The sequence below is a fragment of the Trichoderma asperellum genome, chromosome 4 (genome assembly GCF_020647865.1).
Source record: "Trichoderma asperellum chromosome 4, complete sequence".
Classification (NCBI taxonomy): Eukaryota; Fungi; Ascomycota; class Sordariomycetes; order Hypocreales; family Hypocreaceae; genus Trichoderma; species Trichoderma asperellum.
Window position 1 is genome coordinate 238,681 of NC_089418.1, and position 24,189 is coordinate 262,869.

Sequence of the window (24,189 nt, forward strand, 5' to 3'; positions counted from 1 at the left end):
TTTTTATTTTTTACCTTAATTTATATAATATTAAAATTTCTATTAAAAAGTTAATTAATAGCTATATTTCTCTAGTTTATATTTTTAGCTTCTTTTAAAGTTATAGTTATTAATATTAATAGCCTTTTAAATATATTTAATAAATTTAATTTTACTTTAATTTTTCTTAAATAATTTATCTTTAACTTTAGGCTTAATACTATTATAATAGACTTTTTCTTTTATTTCTTTAGTTTAATTAACTTTAATAAACAGGCATAAAAAAGTAATAGTATATTTAAATAAAGCTTTTTTTTATTATAAAAACCTAAGTTTTTTTTTTACTTTTTATTTTTTATTTATAGTTTTAAAGAATTTTTTTAATTAATTTTTAAAGGTTTTATAATTATTAAAAATCTTATTTATTTAAATTTTTATTTTAATAAGTTTGTAATAAACCATACACTAGATAGTTAGTATAGGGTAGATTCCTAAGGGATAAACCTAGAATAAGTTCTTTAGGTTTATGTTAGAGAATGGGTTAAAAAACCTATAGGCAATAATATTATAATAATAGTTATCAGTAAGGATTAAAGGTGCTTTTTAATCTATAGGTATAAAACTATATTAATAATTAACTATTTAAATTATTTAAAAGAAATATAAGAAGTAATTTATATATCTAGTTAGCTGAATGTCTTTAATATATTTAATAGTTAAGTTTATTAAGTTATACTTAATATATTTAATAATAGATTTTATTAAGTAGTTTATAATTAATTAATAAATTATAGTTAATTTATTTATGCTTACCCAGTAGGCCTATTATTATAACTTTAAGTATTAAGTTATAATATAATACTCCCTTTTTATTAGTCTTATCCTTAAGACCTTATTTTTAAACCTATACTTTCCCTACTATTTATAAATATTAATTTTTACTTTCTTTATTCTTTTAATTTTTTAGCTAATAAAATAGCTAGCAGTAAGCGCAAGTATTTTAAGTTTTCTTAGGTTTTACAGCATAATATACTTAAACATTTTATTTTACTTATACTATTAGTTATAAAGCTTTATCTTTATTATAAAAAGTATAGTTATAAATATCTTACTTTTAAAAAGAATTCTTTATATTACTTGCAGTATATTTATTATTAATAGTTAAATTATAAAGCTTTTAGTTTTTTTATATTTTAGCTTTAAAAAATAGCAACTAAAAGTATTAATTTTAACTTTAAATTAAAGAGGGCAGAGGAGGCTTGGTTAAAGGCTGGTGTATATATAAAGTATCTTTATACTTAAAAGAAAAAATAGTCTAAAAAAATAAAAAGAGCTATTAAGCAGGGGATTAATAATTTAGAAGAGTTAGAGCGGGTTAAGCGTAAGAAATGTAAAGCAGAGGCCGCTTGCCAGGCTGCCTTGGCGCCTAGTTCTTCTGTCGGCCTGTCCCAGTCTATATTTTGTTTTAAAGGCAGTCATCCATTCATGTCCTTCCTTTATTCTTATAAGTTTATAGGCTTCTGTAAGATCTAGAGCTATAAACTAGTTCATGCCTTATAGTCTTTCCCTAATCTTAGTAATTAGTAGTAAAAGTATTTTATTTTTAATAGTTATTTTATTAAGCTGTCTATAGTTAATAACTAAATAAAGCTTTTTATTTTTCTTTAAAATAAAGATAATAAAGTACCCTGCTAGGGAGTTTAACACTTTAATGTATTCTTTATTTAATTATATTTATAGCTATTCTTTAAGTATTTTAAGCTTAGTTTTATTAAAATTATAGATTTTATAGAGTTTTAGTAAAATTTTATTTTTAAGAATAATTTTATAGTTTTATTTTAAGTAAGGTAGTAGTCTTTCTTTAAGTACTTGCTAATATAATTTTTTATACTTTTAATATTATTATAGTATTTTAGCTAAAGGCTTATCTTTATTAGCTTTAGATTATTTTTTTACTTTTGCTAGCACTATATTAAGTTTAGCTAGTTTTATGCAATATTTAGTAATAATTTTATTAATTTATATAATTTTTACTTTTTATTATTAATTATTATATTATAGTAGTATTAATAATTTTTTAAGGTTAAATTTAACTTTCTTATATATTTTTATTTTCTTAGCTTTATCTTTTTTATTTTATTTCTTTTTTTTAAATTATACAGGAGGTTTTAGTTATAGGTCTATAAGTATATCTTTGCTTTTTTTATCCCTTTCCTGGCCTAGTTATAACTTTAAGGAGGCATTTTCTTCTTAAGTTATTTCTTTTATCTTTTAGTTAATTATAGGGTTATATTTTTCTAACTATAGGTATTTTAATAAAATATTATAGTTTTATAGATCTAGTATATTAAATTTAATATCTTTAGTTTAATTAATAACTATTATAAAGAAATAATTAGTCTTATAGGTAATAGTTATTTTTATATTTATGCTTATAATACTAAAAACAACCAGTAATGTTTTTTTAACAATATATAATATTCTAAGCCAGTCTACCAGGCTATTAGCAATTAAATTATAATCTAAACTGCTATTTATATAAATCTTAATTAATTACTAGTTTAAATATTTATTAATTACTAGCTTTTTTTTAAATATTTTAATTAAGTTAATAGTAATTATATCCAGAGGGCTTTTTTACTATATCTTAAATTAATATTTCTTATACTATTAGTATTTAATTTAGTTATTTTATTCTTTAATTATTTAATAGTATTTTTTAATTAAGGTTTTATTTTTTTATTTTTTATTTAAGTAGTTATTAAAGTTATAGTTTTTTTATAAGAGTTTTTAAGTTAATTAGTAAAACTAGTGTTTTTTCTTATAGTATTTTTTATAGTATTATAGGTTATAGTCTAGAAAGTAGTCTATTAAGCAATTTTATACTTTAACTCTTTTTAATTACTTGCTCTATTAGTTTACTAATTTATTAAGTATATATATTTAATAATATATATTATTATATTCTTTCTAGTAGTATTTTCTATAATTTTTATTAAAAGCATTAAAAATATTATAAATTAAAGCATAAGTATAGGTATTTTTAAGGTTTAGTTTAATAGCCTTTATTTATCCTTATGCTTATTTTAAACTTATCTTTTATAGTGGGTGTTCCTTAAGATATTATTATCTTTCTTTTTATTTTTCTTCTTCTTCTGCTCTTGCTTCTAAAACATACATGCAGTTATATTCTTTATTTATTAATTTATAAATATTATATCCTTTGCAGTTATAATTAAAGTCCTAGAAGTAATAGAGGTTATATTAATATATATAAAATAAAACTAATCTATTTAACCTTTATAGTTTTTTATAATAGTAGTTTATATTTTATAAATAATATTATAGGCATTTATACTTTTTTCTATTAAACTTTAAGTAAGTTTTATTATATTATAGTTCTTAAAAACTATATTAATAATATTTATTATTATTAATATTATTACTATTATATATATTTTTAAAGGTAACTTTATATTTTACAAAGGGGTATATATTTAAAAGGGTAATAATTTACTGCTAATGCTTTTTATTAATTTTATAGAAACTATACTTATAGATTCTTTTACTTTTATTATAGATAATTTTATCTTTATTAGTTTTTTTATTTAAAAGTTCCTGTTTTTATATAAATTATACTTTTTCTTATTCTTTAAAGTATTCTTTAATTAATTTATCTTCTTCTTTAAAGAGTTTATATATAGCTTTTATATTTTATTACTATTCTCCTTTATAATTATATTAATATCCTTTTATAAATCTACAGTCTAGGCATCTTTAGTATTTATAGTTAAAGTTTTATAAATAATAATTATTATAGTTATAATTTTCTTTTTAAATTACTGCTTGCTTTCCTTTATATTTATAAATAATATTAGTAAATTTATAGTATTTATAAATTAATTTTATATTAAAATTTAAATCTTTACTACTAAATAGCTTATAAAAGGTTAAAGTATTAATTTTAACTTTCTTTTAAAATTTTACTTTTTTTAGCTTTTTTAAATAGTGTTTTAATTTATCTTTATTACTTTTATATATAAAGCATGCATTATTATAACAGGCAGTTTAACTAAGGCTGTTGTAAGGTAATTTAATAATAGTATTTATTTAAGCTTTATTAGCTTTATTATTTTATTTAGGGTTTTTTTTATTTTTTTTTTACTTTTTTTTAAAGTAATAATATACTTTTTTATAGCCTAGCTTACTATAAAAATAGTATTTTCCTTTAAACTTAATTACTTTAATAATATTAAAGTTTATTTATTTAAATTAGGTTTTATTATCTTTTATAATATATTTTTTTTATTTTTTGCTTTAGTTTATATAATATTAAAATTTTTATTAAGAGGTTAATTAATAATTATATTTCTTTAGTTTATATTCTTAGCTTTTTTTAAAGTTATAGTTATTAATATTAATAGCCTTTTAAATATATTTAATAAATTTAATTTTACTTTAATTTTCCTTAAATAATTTATCTTTAACTTTAGACTTAATGCTATTATAGTAAACTTCTTTCTTTATTTCCTTAATCTAGTTAACTTTAGTAAGCAGGCATAAAAAAATAATAATATACTTAAATAAAGCTTCTTTCTATTATAAGAACCTAAGTTCTCTTTTTACTTTTTATTTTTTATTTATAATTCTAAAGGATTTTTTTAGTTAATCTTTAAAGGTTTTATAATTATTAAAAATCTTATTTATCTAGGTCTTTATTTTAGCAGGTTTTTCCTTTATAATATTATAGTTTATTAAAATAGATCTAAACTATTTAGCAGCAGTTTCTATAAGGCAGTTAACTATAAAAAGAACTTAGTTTTTATTATCTTCTAAATTAATTAAAAAGTAGCTAAAATAAATATCTAGTTTAATAAAGAATTTATTTATCCTTAAGGTATTTTTATTAAAGTTATTAAGTTACTTAAGCCTAAGGATTTCTTTTTTTTTTTTTTTTTTATTTTTTAATTAATTCTTTAGTTTTTTAATTTATAAAAGAAGTAGATTAATTACTGTTTACTTTAAAGTAAGTAATAAATATTATTCTTAAGTTTCTTTATATATAAAAGTAATTCTTTATTAACCATTGCCTTCTATATTTCTATTATTGCCTATAGATCTAGTAACTATTTAAATAAAAGTTATTAATATATAATAAACTATATATTAAATAGTTAATATAGGGTAGATTTTTAAAGAATAAATCTAAAATAAGTTTTTTAGGTTTATATTAGAGAATAGGTTAAGAAACCTATAGGCAATAATATTATAATAATAGTTATTAGTAGAGATTAAAGGTGCTTTTTAATTTATAGATATAAAACTATATTAATAACTGGCTATTTAAGTTATTTAAAAGGAGCATAAGAAATAACTTATATATTTAGTTAACTGGATGTCCTTAATGTATTTAATAGTTAAGTTTATTAAGTTGCACTTAATGTACTTAATAATAGATTTTATTAAGTGGTCTATAATTAGTTAATGGATTATAGTTAATTTATTTATGCCTACCCAGTAGGCCCATTGTTGTAACCTTAAGTGTTAGGTTGTAATAAAGTTCTTCCTTTATAGCATTATAGTTTATTAAAATAAACCTAAACTATTTAGCAGCAGTTTCTATAAAGTAATTAACTGCAAAAAGGACTTAATCTTTATTATCTCTTAAGTTAATTAAAAAATAGCTAAAATAAATATTTAATTTAATAAAAAATTTATTTATTTTTAAAGTATCTTTATTAAAGTTATTAAGTTATTTAAGCTTAAGGATTTTTTTTTTTTCTTTTTTTTTATTCTTTAGTTAATTCTTTAATTTTTTAATTTATAAAAAAAGTAAATTAATTATTATTTACTTTAGAGTAAGTAATAAATATTATTCTTAAGTTTTCTTATATATAAAAGTAATTCTTTATTAACTATTGCCTGCTATATTTTTATTATTGCCTATAAGTCTAGTAACTATTTAAACAAGAGTTATTAATATATAACTAACTGTTTACTAGATAGTTAATATAAGGTAGATTCTTAAGGAATAAACCTAGAATAAGTTCTTGTAACGAACCGTACACTAGATAGTTAGTATAGGGTAGATTCCTAAGGGATAAACCTAAAATAAGTTCTTTAGGTTTATGTTAGAGGATAGGTTAAAAAACCTATAGGCAATGATATTATAATAATAGTCATCAGTAGGGATTGGGAGTACTTTTTAATCTATAGGTATAAAACTGTATTAATAACTGGCTATTTAAGTTATTTAAATAAGCATAAGAAGTAAACTTATATATTTAGTTAGTATTTCTAGATTGTAATAGATTAATGTTAATTTTTATTAATCTTAAGTATGCATTAAGATAGATTAAATATAATTTATGTTAACCTATTGCTGATTAATGTACTGGGCCTAAGTTAATCTAGCAATGCCTACCCAGTAGGCCTATGGTTGCGACTATAAGAGTTAGGTTGTAATATAATACTCCCCCTTTATTAGTCTTATCCTTAAAACCTAGTTATTTAGTATATAAATATCTATATCCTTCCTTAATAAATTATTTTCCTTTTCTATATTTTTCTTCTAGTATTTATTATATTTTACTATATTTAAAAATTTAAAATTCTTAATTTTTAAAAATAAAAGAAAGTTAATAAAAGTATAGTATTTACTGCATTTATTCTTTTTTATCTTATTAAAATAAAGCTTTATTATTTATATAAAAAAAAAGGTATTTAATGCCTTGCTTTAGTAAAAGATTTAAGTTACTGTTTTAAATATATAAAAGATTATAAATCTTATTATAAGGCTTTTTTTATTATTTAGTAATTATTATAAATTTCCTATTGCTGGGATTAGTTAGATAATAAAGTTAAGGCTGCTGAAAAGGAGGCAATGCGCCTAATGGCTAAGATTATTTATTTTTATAAGCAGTATAAGGATTAAAAAGAAAAAGCAGCATAAGCTATTTCCTATAGTATTAATAATTTAAAGGAATTAAAGTGCATTAAGCGTAAGGAGAGGGAAGCTATAGAGGCTGCTTATTAGGCTGCTTTAGCAGCGCCTAACTTTATTAGTCTGTCCCAGTCTATTAATGTTATTAATTAGTCTGCGTTTAATTTAAACCTATTGCTATTTTTATCTTTAAAGACTGGTGGTATTCCTGCAGGATTGCCTGAGTGTTTTTTTTAAATTCTTTCTTAGGAATCTATAAGTCTTTAGATAAATTATATCCTTTTTATCTTATAAAATATTCTTAGTTATTTATCTTTTTATTTATTTATATATAAGTTATTTTATTAATTTTATATTCTTTTTCTTTATCCTAAATAATAATTTTATCTATAATTAATTTATCTATTTCTTTATTTACTAATGCTTTTTTTAGTAGTAAAATATAAAAAATAACTGTTTTTAGCTTTATGTTATTAAGTAGATCTAACTTATAGTTAACTTCTTTAATTTTTTTTAAAATTTTAAATAGTTTAAGTTTTTTAAAATCTAGTTTATTACTTAGCTAATTTATTTTAATGTTTAGTAATTTTTTATTATATAAATACTGTAGTAAATAGGCTATATCCCCCTCCTAAAGGGTTAATCCTTTAATTTTTATATAGTTAGCTTATTATTTTATATAATTTTAAATAAACTTAAGTTATTCTTTAAGTTTTTCTTATAATTAAATTATATTTTTAGTTAAAATTTAAGCATTTTCTGTATTTAGACTATTATAAAGTAGTTTATAGGCTTTTAGTATAAATCTATAATTAATATAGAATAGTATAACTTCTGTAGACTTTAAAATAAAGCTATTATATTAATTTTATACTGCAAGAAGCTTTTCTACTTAATTATTTTATATAAGGTTAATATAGTATTATAAATATACTTTAATAACTTAATTTATTTTTTTTGTTTAGCTATTTATTTATAAGTAGTATGCAGTGCTTAGCTTATAATAAATACTAAATTTAGCTATTAACTCTTGCTAAAACTTAAAAGCAAAGGTATTTTCTTTATTTAATATAATTTCTGTTAGTAATTTATATTTTATAAATATATACCTTATGTAAAGATATATTAAATCGTTTATAGTATAGGATTTCTTATATAATAAAAAGTAGGCTTGCTTAAAGAGCTTATTTACTACTATAAAAATACTATTATAAACTATATTAATTAATAATTCCTTTAACCTTAGTAAATTAGTAATATAGTTAAATATAACAGTATATTAATTCTATTTAAGAACTAGAATAGATTATAATTTCCTATATAGCCAATGTTATTTATCTTTTATTTTCTTATATATATTATATTTTTTAATAACTTCTTTAACTTTTTATTTAAGTCTTTTAAAATAGTAATAGTATAATATATAGTTGTAGGTAGTTTATATACCTTAATATACTGCTGCAATTATGCTTTAATAAATATCTTAAATTACTTTTAATTGCAGTTCCTCTAGTACTTAAATTTATTTGCTTTATTTTAAAAGTCTATTAATTATAGTTACTTCTTTAAAAAACTATTTTAATTACTAATCCTTAATTTAATCTTTAATTTTATTAAAAATAAAGTTATATTCTTCTATAATAAATAAAGTATTAATTTTAATTTATTTATAATTTCTTTAATTATTTTTATGTAGGATTTATACTTTAAATTTAAGAATTTCTTTAAAATATTTTTCTTTTTAACTTAAGGCATTGGCTTTTCTATTTTTTATTTTTTTACAGTAGATGATTTTATAGTTAAAGTCTATTAAAAACTTAAAATAATAAATTTATTATATAAAGAGTTATTGTATAGTTATAAAGTAAAATATATTTTAGTAATTAATATAGACTTTAATTCTATATTTATTTCTTAGATAATAATATTGCTATTTTTTAAATACTTTAATAATTACTAAGAATTCTTTATTATAAATAAAATATTTTAGTTCTAGACTATATAGTTTTTTAAAAAAGAAGGCTACTGGCTTAAGTCTTCTGTTTTTATTTTATTACCCTAAGGTTCTTTTTAAAGTAAAGTTAAAAGCATCTGTTTTAATTTTAATAGGCTTATTTAGGTTATATATAGTAAGTATTAGTTTATTAATAATAGTATTCTTAAGTTTCTAGAATGCTAACTTTATTTTATTAGTTTAAAATAGTTTTTTATTTTTTTATTTTTTTTTGCTTTTTTTATTTTCTTTAAGTTAAGTAATATTAGTTAATAGTTTTATAATTTTATTATATCTTTAAATAAATCTTTAATAATAGTTAGTAAGTTTTAAAAAACTTTATAATTTTTTATAGGTTTTTAGGAGTTTTTAATTTTAAATAGCAGTAACTTTATTTAAATTTATTTAAACTTTTTTTAATATAATAATATATTTAAAAAACTTAACTTATTATATATAAAATTAGTATTTATTTAGGTTAATAAAAAGTTTAATATCTTATAGTTTCTATAATACCTTATAGATATATTCCTTATATTTTTTTAATATTTTTAAGAAAATTAAAATATTATTAATATAAGCTACTATAAAGTTATTTAAGTATTCTTTAAAAATAAAGTTAATTTTCTTTTAAAATAATGCTAGTGTATTTATAAGTTTTTATAGTATAATTAAATATTTAAATAGTTTATATTTTATTTTAAAGGCAGGTATTTATTTATATTCTTCTTTTATTTTTATAAGTTTATAAGCTTTTATAAAATCTAGGGCTATAAACTAGTTTATGCTTTATAATCTTTCTTTAATTTTAGTAATTAATAGTAAAGGCATTTTATTTTTAATAATTATTTTATTAAACTATTAGTAGTTAATAATTAAATAAAGCTTTTTATTTTTCTTAAGTATAAAAATAATAAAGTACTCTGCTGAAGAGTTTAATACTTTAATATATCTTTTATTTAATTATATTTATAGCTATTCTTTAAGTATTTTAAACTTAATTTTATTAAAATTATAGATTTTATAAAGCTTTAGTAAAGTTTTATTTTTAAAAATAATTTTATAATTCTATTTTAAGTAAGGTAGTAATCTTTCTTTAAGTATTTACTAGTATAATTTTTTATACTTTTAATATTATTATAGTATTTTAGCTAAAGGCTTATCTTTATTAACTTTAGCTTATTTTTTTACTTTTGCTAGTATTATATTAAATTTAGCTAGTTTTATATAATATTTAATAATAATTTTATTAATTTATATAATTTTTACTTTTTATTATTAATTATTATATTATAGTAGTATTAGTAATTTTTTAAAGTTAAATTTAACTTTTTTATATATTTTTATTTTCTTAGCTTTATTTTTTTTATTTTATTTTTTTTTTTTTAATTATGCAGGAGGTTTTAGTTATAGATTTATAAATATATTTTTACTTTCCTTGCCCCCTTCCTGGCCTAGTTATAACTTTAAAGAAATATCTTCTTCTTAAGTTATTTCTTTTATTTTTTAATTAATCTTAAGGTTATATTTTTTTAACTATAGGTATTCTAGTAAAATATTATAGTCTTATAGATCTAATATATTAAACTTAATATTTTTAGTTTAATTAGCAACTGTTATAAGGAGATAATTAGTTTTATAGATAATAATTATTTCTATATTTATACTTGTAATGCTAAAGATAATTAATAATATCTTTTTAATAATATATAGTATCTTAAGCTAGTCTACCAGGCTGTTAGCAATCAGGTTGTAATTTAAACCGCTGTCTATATAGATTTTAACTAATTACTGGTTTAAATATCTATTAATTATTAGCTTTTTCTTAAATATTTTAATTAAGTTAATAATAATTATATTTAAAGGGCTTTCTTACTATATCTTAAATTAATATTTCTTATACTATTAGTATTTAATTTAATTATTTTATTTTTTAATTATTTAATAATATTTTTTAATTAAGGTTTTATTTTTTTATTCTTTATTTAAGTAATTATTAAAGTTATAGTTTCTTTATAAAAGTTTTTAAGTTATTTAATAAAACTAGTGTTTCTTTTTATAGTGTTTTCTGCAGTATTATATATTATAGTCTAAAAAGTAGTCTATTAAGCAATTTTATACTTTAACTTTCTTTAATTACTTGCTTTATTAATCTATTAATTTATTAAGTATATATATTTAGCAATATATATTATTATATTCTTTTTAGTAATATTTTTTATAATTTTTATTAAAAGCATTAAAAATATTATAAATTAAAGCGCAGGTATAGGTATTTTTAAGGTTTAATTTAATAGCCTTTATTTATTCTTATGCTTATTTTAAACTTATCTTTTATAGTAAATATTCCTTAAGATATTATTATTTTTTTTTTTATTTTTCTTTTTCTTTTGCTTATGCTTTTAAGATATATATATAGTTATATTCTTTATCTATTAATTTATAAATATTATATCTTTTGCAGTTATAATTAAGGTCTTAAGAGTAATAAAGGTTATATTAATATATATAAAATAAAATTAATTTATTTAATCTTTATAGTTTTTTATAATAATAGTTTATATTTTATAAATAGTATTATAGGCATTTATATATTTTTTTATTAAACTTTAGGTAAGTTTTATTATATTATAGTTTTTAAGAACTGCATTAATAATATTTATTATTATTAATATTATTGCTATTATATATATTTTTAAAGGTAACTTTATATTTTATAAAGGGGTATATGTTTAGAAGGGTGTTAATCTACTGCTAATGCTTTTTATTAATTTTATAAAAACTATACTTATAGATTCTTTTGCTTTTATTATAAATAATTTTATTTTCATTAGTTTCTTTATTTAAAAGTTTCTATTCCTATATAGATTATGCTTTTTTTTATTTCTTAAGGTATTTTTTAATTAATTTATTTTCTTTTTTAAAGAGTTTATATATAGCTTTTATATTTTATTATTATTCTTTTTTATAATTATATTAATATTTTTCTATAGATCTGCAGTTTAAGCATCTTTAGTATTTATAGTTAAAGTTTTATAAATAATAATTATTATAGTTATAGTTTTCTTTTTAAATTACTGCTTGCTTTTTTTTATATTTATAAGTAATATTAATAAATTTATAGTATTTATAAATTAATTTTATATTAAAATTTAAATCTTTACTGTTAAATAGCTTATAGAAGGTTAAAGTATTAATTTTAACTTTCTTTTAAGATTTTGCTTTTTTTAGCTTTTTTAAGTAGTATTTTAATTTATTTTTATTACTTTTATATATAAAATATATATTATTATAATAGGCAGTTTAACTAAGGCTGTTGTAAGGTAGTTTAATAATAGTATTTATTTAAGCTTTATTAGCTTTATTATTTTATTTAAGGCTTTTTCTATTTTCTTTTTGCTTTTTCTTAAAGTAGTAATATACTTTTTTATAGCCTAGCTTATTATAAAAATAGCATTTTCTTTTAAACTTAATTACTTTAATAATATTAAAGTTTATTTATTTAGGTTAAGTTTTATTATCTTTTATAATATATTTTTTTTATTTTTTGCTTTAGTTTATATAGTATTAAGATTTTTATTAAAAGGTTAATTAATAACTATATTTCTTTAGTTTATATTTTTAATTCCTTTTAAAGTTATAGTTATTAATATTAATAGCCTTTTAGGTATATTTAATAAATTTAATTTTACTTTAATTTTCTTTAAATAATTTATCTTTAACTTTAAATTTAATGCTATTATAGTAAACTTTTTTTTTTATTTCCTTAGTTTAGTTAATTTTAGTTAGTAGGTATAAAAAGATAGTAGTATACTTAAATAAGGCTTTTTTTTATTATAAGAACTTAAGTTCTTTTTTTACTTTCTATTTTTTATTTATAGTTTTAAAGGATTTTTTTAATTAATCTTTAAAAGTTTTATAATTATTAAAAATCTTGCTTATTTAAATCTTTATTTTAATAGGTTCTTCCTTTATAGCATTATAGTCTATTAGAATAGGCCTAAACTATTTAATAGCAGTTTCTATAAGGCAGTTAGCTGTAAAAAGGACTTGGTTTTTATTATCTCCTAGGTTAGTTAAAAAATAGCTAAAATAAATATTTAGTTTAGCAAAGAATTTATTTATCTTTAAAGTATCTTTATTAAAGTTATTAGGTTGCTTAAGCTTAAGGATTTTTTTTTTTTTTTTTTTTTTTATTCTTTAGTTAATTCTTTAGTTTTTTAATTTATAAAAGAAGTAAATTAATTGCTATTTACTCTAGAGTAAGTAGTAGATGTTATTCTTAAGTTTCTTTATATATAAAAGTAGTTCTTTGCTAACTATTACCTGCTATATTTCTATTATTGCCTGTAGGTTTAGTAACTATTTAAATAAAAGTTATTAATATATAATAAACTATATATTAGATAGTTAGTATAGGGTAGATTCTTAAAGGATAAACCTAGAATAAGTTCTTTAGGTTTATGTTAAAGGATGGGTTAAAAAACCTATAGGCAATAATATTATAATAATAGTTATTAATAAGGATTAGGAGTGCTTTTTAATTTATAGATATAAAACTATATTAATAACTGGCTATTTAAGTTATTTAAATAAGTATAAGAAGTAAATTTATATATTTAGTTAGTATTTTTAAATTGTAATAGATTAATGTTAATTTTTATTGATTTTAAGTATATATTAAGATAAATTGAATATGATTTATATTGACCTATTGCTAATTGATGCGCCGGGCCTAAGTTAATCCGGCGATGCCTACCCGGTAGGCCTATGGTTGCGACCATAAGAGTTGGGTTGTAACAGTTCTTTAAGTTTATATTAGCAAATGGGTTAAAAAACCTATAGGTAATAATATTATAATAATAGTTATTAATAGAGATTAAAAGTACTTTTTAATCTATAAATATAAAATTATATTAATAACTAATTATTTAAGTTATTTAAAGGAAGCATAAGAAATAAATTTATATATTTAGTTAGCTAAATGTCTTTAATATATTTAATAGTTAAGTTTATTAAGTTGCACTTGGTGTATTTAATAATAGATTTTATTGAGTGGTCTATAATTAGTTAATGGATTAGAGTTAATTTATTTATGCCTACCTAGTAGGCCTATTATTGCAACCTTAAGTGTTGGGTTGTAACAATTTATTTTAATATTACTTATAGATTTAGTAATTATTTAAATAAAAGTTATTAATATATAATAAACTATATATTAAATAGTTAATATAAAATAAATTTTTAAAAAATAAACCTAAAATAAATTCTTTAGGTTTATATTAGTAAATAAATTAAAAAACCTATAGGCAATAATATTATAATAATAATTACTAATAAAAATTAAAAGTATTTTTTAATTTATAAATATAAAACTATATTAATAACTAGTTATTTAAATTATTTAAATAAATATAAAAATTTAAATTTATATATTTAGTTAGCTAAATATTTTTAATAAACTTAATAATTAAGTTAATTAAGTTATACTTAATGTATTTAGTAATAGACTCCATCAAGTAATATCTAATTAGTTAGCAGATTATAGTTAATTCATTCTGGCCTACCCAGTAAGCCCGTTGTAACCATAAGTATTTGGGCCGTGACAGGTATAGCGCCATGCTATAATACAGTCCTTATTTACTATTACCTATACGGTAGTCTTATAATATTTTTTGCCAAAACTTTTATGTATGTAATAAAAGTATATACCTACATTTGTGCGCCAATTATTTGTGCGCCAATTATACATAGTATATACTTTGCTATTCGAGTATAAGGTGATCCTATCTGAATTGCCCCAAATTTTGAGCCTAGAGTATTAAAAAACACAGTCGAGCCAACAAGCAGAGCGAGAAGCTAATCAACTGAATGAAGGTACTCTAAATCCACACTCTATAGAATAAATAACAGAAACATAGCAGTATATACTGTGGTTAAAATATATATAACATTAGGCCACACCTTTTAAGGGCCAACAATATCTTGTGCATCGTCCATTCTTCGAGCTTCAATCCAAGAGATAGCTTCTTGTCGATTGCGGCAAACATGAGGTTGTCCTCTTTCTTTATCATCTGGCGTTGACATAGATCCCTCTAGAGTCATGTCAAGGTTGCAGAGAATGCTGTTCCGAAGATACTCGAAACAATGGGCTGCATGCTTTGGGTTGTCGTCTTCACTGGGTCCATTAAGTATCAATTGGTGATAACTGTCTACACTGTAGTATAACTTGAAGATGTTAAAAACGTTGGTTAGTGATATAGAGCTAATGAGGGATGTTATGTAGTGTAATTGCTCACGCAGTGTAGTGCATGTGTCCATGACGCCTCAAACAACGGTCCTGAACGAATGGGGTCGTCGGTAATAGGTTTTCCAAGCAAAGGGTGATCCAAATAATCAGGAATTAAAACACTTCCACTTCCAACTAGAACAATTGTTAGTATAATTTCTTATAGTACGAAAAACGAGGTGGTTGCCACGTACGCGGCATTAACATATCCCAGTTTTTTCGGATCTCCATTCGATTATCATTAGATGTCATGTTAGGAACATATTTGTCTTCTTCGGGCTTAAGCAATGTGTACGTGTGCGATACTATTGAATAGTTAGGTTAGACAAAGAACCTTCAGGTGGTAAATAAAAGCAGAATCAGTGGTGCGTACAAGCCTTGTAGAGTCCATTAATGTCGCCGCCTGTCTCAATGAATTGATCGCTACCGCTAATCTGTTGAAGATCGTTGGTTGGCTGTCTGTTGTTGTCGTGTTTTAAGAAGATCATTATAATAAGAGTAGTCTGTAATATAACAATCACTGCCCATCGTAGCCATGTCCAAAAAATGGAGGGCATATTGAATCGGTTCCCTCTCAGTTGCTGTGCTGGAGAACATGATGCCGATTCACTTGTATCATCTCGATAAGGCAGAAGCTCTGCTTTGTCCAACGTTTCAACGGTCGAGGAAAATTTAGTTAAGTCAGATGCATTATCTTCCAAGTCAACATCTTCACCCTCTTGAAAACCGTGGCCTCCTTTGAGTTTTGAGTATTTTTGAGAGAATGCCATATTAGATGAATGATGATTAGAGTAAATGATTATAATGTGTTAAAAAGTAAGCCACACGATAATAAAAACAAGAATAGAAGAAGAAAACAAAGTACAATTTCCTCTGAACCGGCAGAAGATAGGCAATTTTGTCAGGAGGCGTGAGAAGAAGGAAGAGTCGCATGCCAGACAAAAGTGAGCTATGTAGGGTTTGATAGTCTCCCCCTCCCCCCCTTTAACCCGTAGCTCGAACTTTCAACGTTTGATGCGACAAGAATCCATTTTGAATGAGGTACAATATGACGAAATTATCCCTTATTCGCGAAGAGCGAAGACTCGTGCCTGGCTATAGCATTAGTCAAACTAATGTTTGGTAGGCAAGCTAAGTAGTTTCTGTTTTAACTCTGCACGAAAGGGGTCGATGCAACGCTCCTCACGGGGCCTTTAGCTGACTCAACACCGAACTACATAGGTTTCAAGATAGTGGCAACCGTGTGCTAACCATAAAACCATTAAGACGAGGCCCCACATCTCCAGTTGACAACTGCTGCAGGTTAGTGGGGAGTGGATTGCTAGTCCACCTTAATCGTGAACTTTAGCTCGGTTACCAAGCGAGCTTCAGGTGAGGAGATTTAGCTTCCTTGAGATTCTTCGCCTGATAGATGAACGTCTACCTCGGAGAATTCTTAGGCTGCTATCCTAACGATTACGAAAAGTTCGAGTGGAATACAAAATTTGTCGTCAAAACAGATGCTCTGCAAATAGCATTAGGAGCTAGCAAGAATAATATAAAGGCAAGTGCGATGTGCACGCGTAAGGATGAAAAAAAAAAAAAAAAAAAAAAAAAAAAAAAAAAAATAGTATATCATTAACGTAAAATCAGGCTATTTGCATACTATCTATACAAAGCATAAGAGAAGAAAAAAAATCACACCTATTGCTCGAGCACCTCCATGTTTCCTACGGAGTGGTCCAATGCCCACCTGCGTACGTTGTCAAAATTCCGACAAACGTGCTTCGAATTTAGTTCAGGCCAAGCGAGAGGGTCATCCGGGATCATATAGAAAGTGAACAAGCCGATGTCTGCGTTGCACTGAATATTTTGACGCAGTACTTCAATACAGTGATCTATAAATCTATAAGCCAAACATATCCAATATTTCTTTCTTTTTCTTGTGACAAAATTAGCAATGTACATACCTGTATGTGCTTGAAGGGCTTCTGGGCCATGGCCAAACTCTCCACCAAGTGGTTCATAGTAATCCTTGTAGGTCACGCGGCGCAGAAGGTTTAAGCAGTGCAAGTGATGAAAAACTTCCATACCAACTCTATAGCCCTCCTCTCCAGTGATAGGATGGTTGACCTTAAGCGAAGTCTCTGGCATATCCAACTTCGAGATGTCGTGTTTTGGTATCCATTGGTCGCCCACTTTCACGCAATTGTCAAGTTTGTTTATGAACTGAGTGACTGATCGCGCACTTACTGTCATATGAAATTTCTCTCCAAGCTTTATCTACTTCAGGCCCAGCGCCAACAAAGGGATTACCTTTAGTCGTAATGTTATATCGAACATGACTGTATTGGACGGAAACATCGGCAGGTGCTGTATATATTGTCAGCTGCTTTGAAATGTCTTATCAGGTTATGTTAATGACCTACACCAGGCTGAAACTTGTCGAATATGATATAGAGTTGATGATCTCATGATCATAGTCATGACGAGCATTCCACATGAGGTAAACAGCAAAGCTGCATGAACGGCCCATAGCCATTTAGACTTCACCCATCTGGAAGCTGTTTCACAGAAGGAAGATTGGTAGCATAGCTCCGAATCGTGAGATAGATAGTCTAGATCGTCGATTGCTTGCAAGGTCGATGATGATTCCGATGACAGACGGGTAGGTTTCTCGCCAGGAAAAGCCACTTCAAGAGATCGATACTCGAAAGCCATGATAATGCAAACGAAAGAGAGTTGTAAATAGAGTTGCCTATAGGTTCTGAATGAATACAAAGAGAAGGATATATTGTACCATGCGCAACTGGAGAATTTGACTTTGTTCAATTCATAAATGAGTACCAAGACTACGCCGTTATTAAGCCTAGGAGGCTGGTTACGTGACGCAGGGGTAAAGGGGACTTTAGCGATACAGGCTTGAGTATTTTCATGGTAAGTATCAATTCATCTCAATTATAAGTGTGAAAGCTAGATACTAGGTAGTCATTTCCAAAGAATGATCAACCGTCTTCTCAAACCGCTAGCCGAATTATCGCTCGTATTTCGTTACTGTCTAGAATACGGCAGTTTCACAGCTTCTTGTGATGCACGGCTGTAACTTCCTAGTACGCCTAGCGCAACCCCAACTTAAAACTGGAGCTTTGCCATAGCATGCCTACAACCTTGGCCTAGGACTATCTAAAATTTCGGAGCAAGACTGATAGTCGGTTTCAATTAGCGCTCGCATTTGAATTTTTGGAAAACAGTTAATGGGCTTTCCGTTTCAACCAAGTTTCTGATAATATCCTGAGCCGAGGTGTGGGGCTAGTTCGCCTATTCCTAGAGCGTCTGCAGATAGGTCGATATTCCTCAAGTATTATAAAAGCACCTGCAATTCATCTATTCCTCGCAATCCGGTTCGCATCCAGTATCTCATTCTTCATTTCATTCTTCTTTCTTTCACTTTCCTGGCTGCTGGACAGTCTTCTTTGAATCAGTTCTCTCTCTCTCTCTCTTTTTGCTTTTTTCTTTTTTTTGCATCTTGTCTTACAATTCGTTTCCATTTTGAATTACCCTCCACTTCTTATACACCATGCGTCCCTCTTCACTTACTAATGCCCTGGTTTTTGCCATGTTTGGCTTGGCCCCTATTGCTTCCGGCCACTTGGCGCCAGGATCTACAGACATGGAACGACGATACATCGTAAGTAGTTTTCATTATATCTATTATTCCTACCAAACTAAATAGGTTCATTAGGGCTCCGGTGCAACTCTGGCTACCAAGTTCGTGCGCTCTATGATTGCAGGGCTCGAGGTTCGCCATCACACCGAGGCGCAGATTGCTGCCAAGGAGGCCGCCGCCAAGAAGAAGGGCGGAAAGAAAGGTGGAAAGAAGAACCAAGCCCGCGAAGCAAGTGAAGTTCCTCCTGATGATGAATTCGGCTCTTGGGCTGATAAGCGCGAGCCCCATCACACTGAGGCGCAAATTGCTGCTAAAGAAGCTGCTGCCAAGAAGAAGGGTGGAAAGAAGAAGGGTGGAAAGAAGAACCAAGCCCGCGAAGCAAGTGAAGTTCCTCCTGATGATGAATTCGGCTCTTGGGCTGATAAGCGCGAGCCCCATCACACTGAGGCGCAGATTGCTGCCAAGGAGGCCGCCGCCAAGAAGAAGGGCGGAAAGAAAGGTGGAAAGAAGAACCAGGCTCGTGATGAGGTTCCTGCAGATGATGAGTTCGGTTCTTGGGCTGATAAGCGTGAACCCCATCATACTGAAGCTCAAATTACTGCCAAAGAGAAAGCTGCTAAGGCGAAGGCTTCAAAGAACAAGTCTAACTAGACGTCACACAAATATGATACTGCTAACCATAATAGGTGGTTAAGTGTAAGCGTCAAGGAAGGGAGGTTTAGGCTATATAAAAAGAATAGAGAGATTGATTACTATACTTGCGTCCTCTTTTTTTTTTTTTTGCTATTGCCATTGATTGATACTGACATTTCAACATCTTAAGACGTTGAGGTACATTGGCGCAGTATAATCGAGGGGCCGAGTACGGGCGTGATACTCGGTATTTAAATCACTTGTACCTAGCCTTTAGTTGAAGTTGATTATATGTGTTTCTTATTTAAGCACCAAAAAGAAAAAAGAAGAAGAAAAGACATGTCCTGCGTCCCCCAGAATTCCCTTTTCCTCCCTAGAATAAAAAAAGACAAGATCACTCCAATTTTTTTGGTATCGACAATTATAAGAAAACACTAAAAAAACAGGTTCTTTTTACTTTATAAGAGCGGTGAATTTTTCTGCCCGATTAATTGCTACACTTAGTGGCCAAAAGTCTGCGAACACGAGATTTTTTTATTATGTATTTATACCAAAATATTAGCTAACTTCAAATATAAATCTTAAATTCAAATAAATTTATAAAATAATAAAAAAATTATCTATTAATAATAAGCTATTAAATTATATAATAATAATTTTTATTATTTTTTAAAATCTTCTTTTAAAGTATTTACTAGCATTTAAATTATATAAGTTTTTATATAGTATTCTTATAGCAGGTTATAGTAGGAAAAATAGTATAATTAATACTATATTTAGCTGTAAGCTTTGGTTTTTAAATATACTCTAGATTTTAAGTAATAAGCACTAAATTAATTATAAATAAAATTAAATAAAACTTAAATATATATATTATTTTATTTATTTACTATTTAATTTATATTTTTTTATCAGGCAATAAAGAAGCTAGGATACAACTAGCTAGAAACTAGCTATCGTCCTCCAAGCTTAAACAGATATTCCATGCTATACTAATAAACTTTAAGTCTTCAGCTAAGGATATAAAATAAAAGGACTAATATAATTAGATAAAAGCTAATTACTATAAAAAAAAAAGGTATAAAAAAAAAGACTTTTTTTTATAAAAATAAAAAAAAAGTAAAAATAAATATAGTTTTTTAATAATATCTAGCAGCTATTTAGCAATAAAAATACACCTAGCTTTATTTAATCTTTTATTACTTTTTTTATAAAATTTAAATTATAATAGTTTTATTTTTTTTAATAAAAAAAAGAAAAAATTAATAAAAATTAAAATAAAAGCTTAAAGCAAAAGTACTTTATATATATTACAATTTACTAGCTTAAAATCTATTATCTTTAATATATAAGTAAATATTAATATATAAAAGCTTTTTTTTACTTTAAGAGCTAATAAAGAAAAAAAAAACCTGCAGAAGTAGTTTAATATAGAAGCTAATTAGCTATAAAAATGTAAATTATAAGCTATAAAAGACTTTATAAAATAAAAAAAAGATTTATTTTTTTATACTTAAGAAAATATTAAAGCCCCTGCATTAAAAAAGCAAGCTATTAATAAATTAATAAAAAGCTTTTTATTAAAAAGCTTTTATAATATCTTTATATTAAAATTTAATAAAGCTTTATAGCAAGAACTTATAAATTATTAAATTTAATTAAAATTTATATTTTATTTATATTTATAAAAATACTTAAATAATATAAAAAATATTTAGTTTACTAGCTATAGATTTATAAATAATATATAGTAATATTAAAATATAAAATAAATAAATATTAAAAACCTAAGATTATTTTTTTTTAAATATATAAAGTAATATACTTTTTATATTAAAAATAAAAAAACTTAAATAACAGCAATATTTTTAAAGCTAAAATACCTTAAGTAAGCATTAAAAAAAAAGTTTTTTATATTTATAAATTAATTTAATATAATTTTAATAAAGGCTTTTTTTATTATTTTAAAACCTATAAAAATTAAATAATTTTTTATTAAATATTTATTAAAAATAAAAAAAACCTTAATTATTTAAAAAAAAGTAAATACTTAAATAAAATTATATAATAAAAATATAAAAGCAAAGGCCTAAAGCTAAAATAAAGTTAAAAATATTAAACTTAATTAAGACTTTATATACTATAATATACTATAAGTATTTATTAAAGTAAAAAAGCTAAAATAAAAAAAAAAATTAATAATTACTTTATTATAAAATAATAAATACTTTAAAAAAATATTTATATATTAGAAATATAAAGGAGTTTATTATTATAATAACTATAAAGCATTAAATTATATATTATATTAAAGTAGTAAATATATTATTAAAAAATATAAAAACCTAGTAAATACTTTTACTACTAGACTTAATATAAAGCTAATTTAATATATTTATTAAGCCTAGGAAAAGAAAAGCTATTTAAATTTATTATAAAACTTTTTTATATAAAGATTAATAAGGCTATAGTTAAATAGCAGGTAAAGAAATATAAATACTATATTTAACTCTAGAAGTAATATTTATTTATTAAATATAAAATTTATTAAAAACTTACCTTTTTTATTATTTATAATATAGTAAATAAAAGATATTTTTTTTAATAATATTAGTAAAATATATAGAAAAATAATAAAAATAATAAAGTTTATTAATAACTAAAGAATTATAAAAAAATAATTAATTAACTTTTATATTACTAATATAATAAATAATATATTATTAAAAAGGCTATAGTTTAAAAAAATAAATTTTATTATTTTATAAGCTAAAGACTATTAATATTATTTTTTTATTAAAAATAGCTTTAAATTAATAATATTAAAGAAATAAACTAGAAAATAAAATTAAACTACTTAAATATATATAATTATAAATTTATTAAAATTAATAATATTTAATAATAATAAAATAAATTATAAATTATAATAAAATATTTTATAAAAGGTTAATAATAAAGATAAGGCTATTATACTGCTATTTAAATATAAGTAATTTAAAAATATATTTTTATTAAAAAAGATAGTAAAATTAACTTTTATTTAAAAACTAATATATTTAATTAACTTAAAATTAAAAAAACTACTTTTTTAAAGATTTATTTATATTTTAATAAAATTTAAGCTATAAAAACTTTATAAGTATATATAAATAACTTTATTTAAAGAATAAATAAAAAGGTTTATTAATCCCTTTAGTGCTTTAGTATTATTTATATTTAAAAAAGGTAATAAGGTATAATTTTATATTAACTATTATATTTTAAATAAAATAACTTATAAAAATTAAATACCTTTTTCTTTAATTTATAAAATTCTAGATTAGCTTAAAAAGCACTTATATATATAAAGTTAAATTTAAAAAATATATATTATTAAATATATATTTATAAAGGAGATAAATATAAAATAATATTTTACTATAAATATAGCTATTATAAATACTAGGTTTTCTTTTTTAAACTTATAAATACTTCTATAATTCTTTAAAGTTATATTAATTTAATTTTATAAAGGCTTATTAACTTTATTTATATAATATATTTAAATAATATTTTTATATATAGTAGTAATTTAGTAAAATATAAAAAGTATATAACTATAGTTTTAAAAAACTATAGTAATATAGGTTATATATAAACCTTTAGAAATATAAATTTTATATAATATTAATATTTTATTTTAAATTTATTATTTAACTTAATAAAATATATATAAAGTATATTTATATTAAAAATATTATTAAATAGCTATAATTTTATAATATTAATAAAATACTTTTATTTTTAAAATTTATAAATTTTTATTAAAAATTTATTAAAAACTATAATAAAATTTTAACCCTTTTAATTAATAAAATAAAAAGTAAAATAAAAGTAATATTTAAATTAAATTTTAATAAGCTAGCTATATTTAATTAACTAAAATAAAAGTTTTTAAAAAAACTAGTTTTAGCTTACTATAACTTAAAAGCATTAATATAAATTAAAACTAATATATTTAAATTTATTATTAATGTAGTATTTATATAGTTATAGTAAAGTATTTAATATTTAATTATTTATTTATTATATAAATTATAAAATTATAAATTAAATTATATAATATTAAATATAAAAATACTAGCTATAACTTATATATTTTTAATTTAAAAATATTACCTTTTTTATATAAAAAATAAAATATATATTATTATAAACTATTTAAATTATAGCTATTTAACTAATAAAAAAAAGTTAATTATTAAATAAGTTTATACTTTATAATACCTAGCATTATTTAACTTTTAAATTAAATAATACTTAAGTAAATTTAACCCTGCAGATAGATTATTTTAAAAATATAATTTATTAAATAAAAAAGTAAAGTAAAAGGTAGCTTTTACTTATTTACTTGCTTTTTTATAGTAATTTTAAAATAAAAAAGCTTATATAGCTACTATAAATATATTATAAAAGGTATTAAAAATTTAAATATTAATAAATAAAAACTGCTTAAATATTAGGTTATAATTAATATTAACCCCTTTAGCTAAAAGAATTTTAATTATAATTAAATAAATAGTTTTTTTTTAATAAGCTATTTAAAAAGTTAAAGTAAATAGCTAGGATTTAATTTAATAAAAAAATACTAAAATATTATTAAAAGCTAGCTATATACTTTTATAAACTTTATAAAAAGTTTAAAAAGAAAATACTTAAACTAT

General features: G+C 22.1%; 3 protein-coding genes across 3 annotated transcripts; 1 reads left to right on the forward strand and 2 right to left on the reverse strand.

Annotated features, from left to right (window-relative positions):
• Positions 1-14,697: 14,697 nt before the first annotated feature.
• Positions 14,698-16,035, reverse strand: TrAFT101_006468 (uncharacterized protein). The gene is made up of 4 exons (XM_024904684.2): positions 15,578-16,035; positions 15,399-15,509; positions 15,215-15,339; positions 14,698-15,143 (listed from the first exon to the last, which is right to left on the reverse strand). Exons 1-4 carry the CDS (start codon positions 15,972-15,974, stop codon positions 14,883-14,885), a joined length of 894 nt encoding a protein of 297 aa, XP_024754877.2. The 5' UTR covers positions 15,975-16,035; the 3' UTR covers positions 14,698-14,882.
• Positions 16,036-16,557: 522 nt separating this feature from the next.
• TrAFT101_006469 (uncharacterized protein) lies at positions 16,558-17,904 on the reverse strand (the record flags this gene model as incomplete). Its single annotated transcript, XM_066127780.1, has 5 exons — positions 16,558-16,623; positions 16,966-17,081; positions 17,154-17,381; positions 17,437-17,556; positions 17,613-17,904. The coding sequence occupies 5 exons, from the start codon at positions 17,902-17,904 to the stop codon at positions 16,558-16,560; spliced, it is 822 nt and encodes a 273-aa protein (XP_065983893.1).
• Positions 17,905-18,612: 708 nt separating this feature from the next.
• TrAFT101_006470 (uncharacterized protein) lies at positions 18,613-19,665 on the forward strand. Its single transcript, XM_024902182.2, has 2 exons — positions 18,613-18,871; positions 18,926-19,665. The coding sequence occupies exons 1-2, from the start codon at positions 18,761-18,763 to the stop codon at positions 19,499-19,501; spliced, it is 687 nt and encodes a 228-aa protein (XP_024754875.2). The 5' UTR covers positions 18,613-18,760; the 3' UTR covers positions 19,502-19,665.
• The last annotated feature ends 4,524 nt before the right edge of the window (positions 19,666-24,189 follow it).

What these genes read in the sequence shown, in the direction of transcription:
- TrAFT101_006468 (XM_024904684.2), bottom strand. Translation starts at nt 15,974, where the DNA reads ATGGCATTCTCTCAAAAATACTCAAAACTCAAAGGAGGCCACGGTTTT. An exon ending in TAATGGACTCTACAAGGCTT is followed by an intron (nt 15,510 to 15,577) that starts GTACGCACCACT and finishes ACTATTCAATAG; the next exon opens with TATCGCACACGTACACATTG. An exon ending in CTGGGATATGTTAATGCCGC is followed by an intron (nt 15,340 to 15,398) that starts GTACGTGGCAAC and finishes CAATTGTTCTAG; the next exon opens with TTGGAAGTGGAAGTGTTTTA.
- TrAFT101_006470 (XM_024902182.2), top strand. Translation starts at nt 18,761, where the DNA reads ATGCGTCCCTCTTCACTTACTAATGCCCTGGTTTTTGCCATGTTTGGC. An exon ending in ACATGGAACGACGATACATC is followed by an intron (nt 18,872 to 18,925) that starts GTAAGTAGTTTT and finishes TAGGTTCATTAG; the next exon opens with GGCTCCGGTGCAACTCTGGC.